The sequence below is a fragment of the Gavialis gangeticus genome, unplaced genomic scaffold, assembly GCF_001723915.1.
Source record: "Gavialis gangeticus isolate Ggan-Ray unplaced genomic scaffold, GavGan_comp1, whole genome shotgun sequence".
NCBI lineage: Eukaryota > Metazoa > Chordata > Crocodylia > Gavialidae > Gavialis > Gavialis gangeticus.
In genome coordinates, this window is record NW_017729033.1 from 24,694,672 (window position 1) to 24,696,835 (window position 2,164).

The 2,164-nt window shown below is 45.9% G+C and overlaps 1 protein-coding gene across 1 annotated transcript in view; it reads right to left on the reverse strand.

Annotated features, from left to right (window-relative positions):
- Nucleotides 1–2,164, reverse strand: part of CPZ (carboxypeptidase Z) — a 123,557-nt gene that overhangs the window by 52,430 nt on the left and 68,963 nt on the right. Inside the window, exon 8 of the mRNA XM_019526408.1 lies at nt 529–664. Coding sequence (XP_019381953.1) covers nt 529–664 — 136 coding nt within the window. The remainder of the gene's footprint in view (nt 1–528; nt 665–2,164) is intronic.

Genomic DNA, 2,164 nt, shown 5'->3' on the forward strand with positions numbered 1-2,164 from the left:
ACAGACCCTGCTAGTGTAAGGAGGAGTGTGGAAGGTGGGGAGAGAGAAGGAGAAATGGCATGGGGGTGTGACTGAGGGCTGCAGGGGAGGAGCGCTGGGGCATGCAGAGGCTCCAGCTCCAGTTCTGGCAGTTGCCTGCCCCTCCACTGCCTTGTACTCAGTTGTAAGGTGAAAGGCTTTTTTCCCTTCATGTTAAATGTGGGAGGAAAACTTCTCCTCTAATTGAGTAAATACAGTAAGTCTCAGGTACTTTTTCCCCCATTTTCAGGAGTGACTTGAGCATTCAGGCCTGGGTCCAAAAAGGGACTGAGGTGTGGCAATGCTGAGCCTTTAACATTTAGATGCTTAGCTCCAGGCACAGAATCCACACAGTCAAGTTAGGCACCCCAATTCCCTATCTATTAAATGGAAAGGTTTAATCATCTGAAGATCCTAAATTCAGCAGGGGCTTTGGATCAAGTTTTAATTTATCTTTAATAAGATTCTTACTTGGGTTTCACTTCACTTTACAGATTAGCAGAATCTTACCTCCAGGAAAGCTGTACCACTCTGCACCATTTATAATACCTCCTCGTTTCCCAAAACTTCCACCACAGCGATTTTCTGATTTGTCTGAGATGACTGGATGTGCATCTGCATATGCTTTAGCCAGCAGTTTGAACATCTGAAATGAAGGGAGTTGGAAAATATTTACTTGCTCTGCCAAGTATAAGCACTTTTCCCAATTACCTTTCCACCACTAATTTCCACTCCAGCACTAGCCGCTTAAGCTCAGATACCAAACAGTAAGCCAGACTGTGTTCTCTAGGACTTTACAAACAAGAAAACCTCTCTACAAGACTATCACTCCTCCCACACATGGGGCTTTGCTATCTCTTGAGCATTGTCCACTCCTTGGAGGGCATGCTGTGCTTTCTCCGTAGGGTTCATACTTGAATCTGAACTACCAGACCCCCTGTTATCTTCTATGGTACTTTTCTTTCTTTCCTTTTTTCTCTTTTTATTTAATCCAATTAAAAATAAATCCAGAAAGACTTTCTGGATTCAAAAGTAGGAATTAAATCTATTCTATTTTGTCAGGCCCTCCATTCACTACTTCTGGTTTTCAAAGGTAGAGCAGAGGTCCAACAGGTATGACCTCTACACTAATCTCAGTTCAATGGGAATGTCACAGGGCTTTCAGGAATATATAGCAAACATGGATGCTCCTCATTTTACTATATACTCTTCTAAATTAACCACTCTCTCTTCTTTGGGCTGAATGGCAGATGGAAGAAGGTACCCTTAAGAAAGTGAGCAGGTTATGCTCTACTGGCTGGAGGCATGGACCGCACACAAGTCATTGGAGGAAATGACTGTTAGTGAAGGATGGCAGATTGATACCTGCAAAAGGAAAAGAAAGTGCAGTTGGGAAGGGGGAAGAAATAGGAGACATTTAGGGAAAGTGATTGTCCTGTTTCCTGGACAATTTGTTTTGATGTTTGCCTCAAATTGGCATCTAATCCCTAGATTTTTATCTGAATCCCATATTCTAACTTTGGTGGGTTCCAAATCCCGAAGCTATTCCATCAGCCCCTCACTGGGCACATCTATACAAGATGCTTTACCATGCATTAGATTAATCGAATGCTCAGTAAAACATCACCGTCTACATGTGTGGCAATTACTGTGCATTAGATTAGTCTAATGCACCATTTGCTAGCACCACTAGATACAGGTACTAGAACATGGCACATTAAACTAATGCCCTGTATCACACGTGTAGATGCTGACCAGGAGCAAATTACTTCCAGTCAGCCTAAGCAGTAGGGGACCACACTGCTGCCTGGCTAAGCCCTGAGCTCCAGGGGGTAGAGGGAGCTGTCCCTGGCTCCAGGGGCAGCTCCCAGCTGTGCAGAACTCAGGTTCAGCTGCAGCTAGTTCTCCCAGGAGGCTGTGTATGAGCTGGTAGAGGCTGGGCACACTGGCACTTGCCTGCTCCTTGATGAGAGCTTCACAGGTGTACTGGGTGCAGCCCCGCACTGGTGTGGTAACCACATAGGGGGCAGCTGGCCCAGAAGCATGCAAGCATGGACCCCTGCTTTACAGGGACCCCAGAGCTCGGCATGGCTGCTGACAGACTGGGCCAGGCTCTGCCATTATACCAGGTACTGCAGGGCCTAAA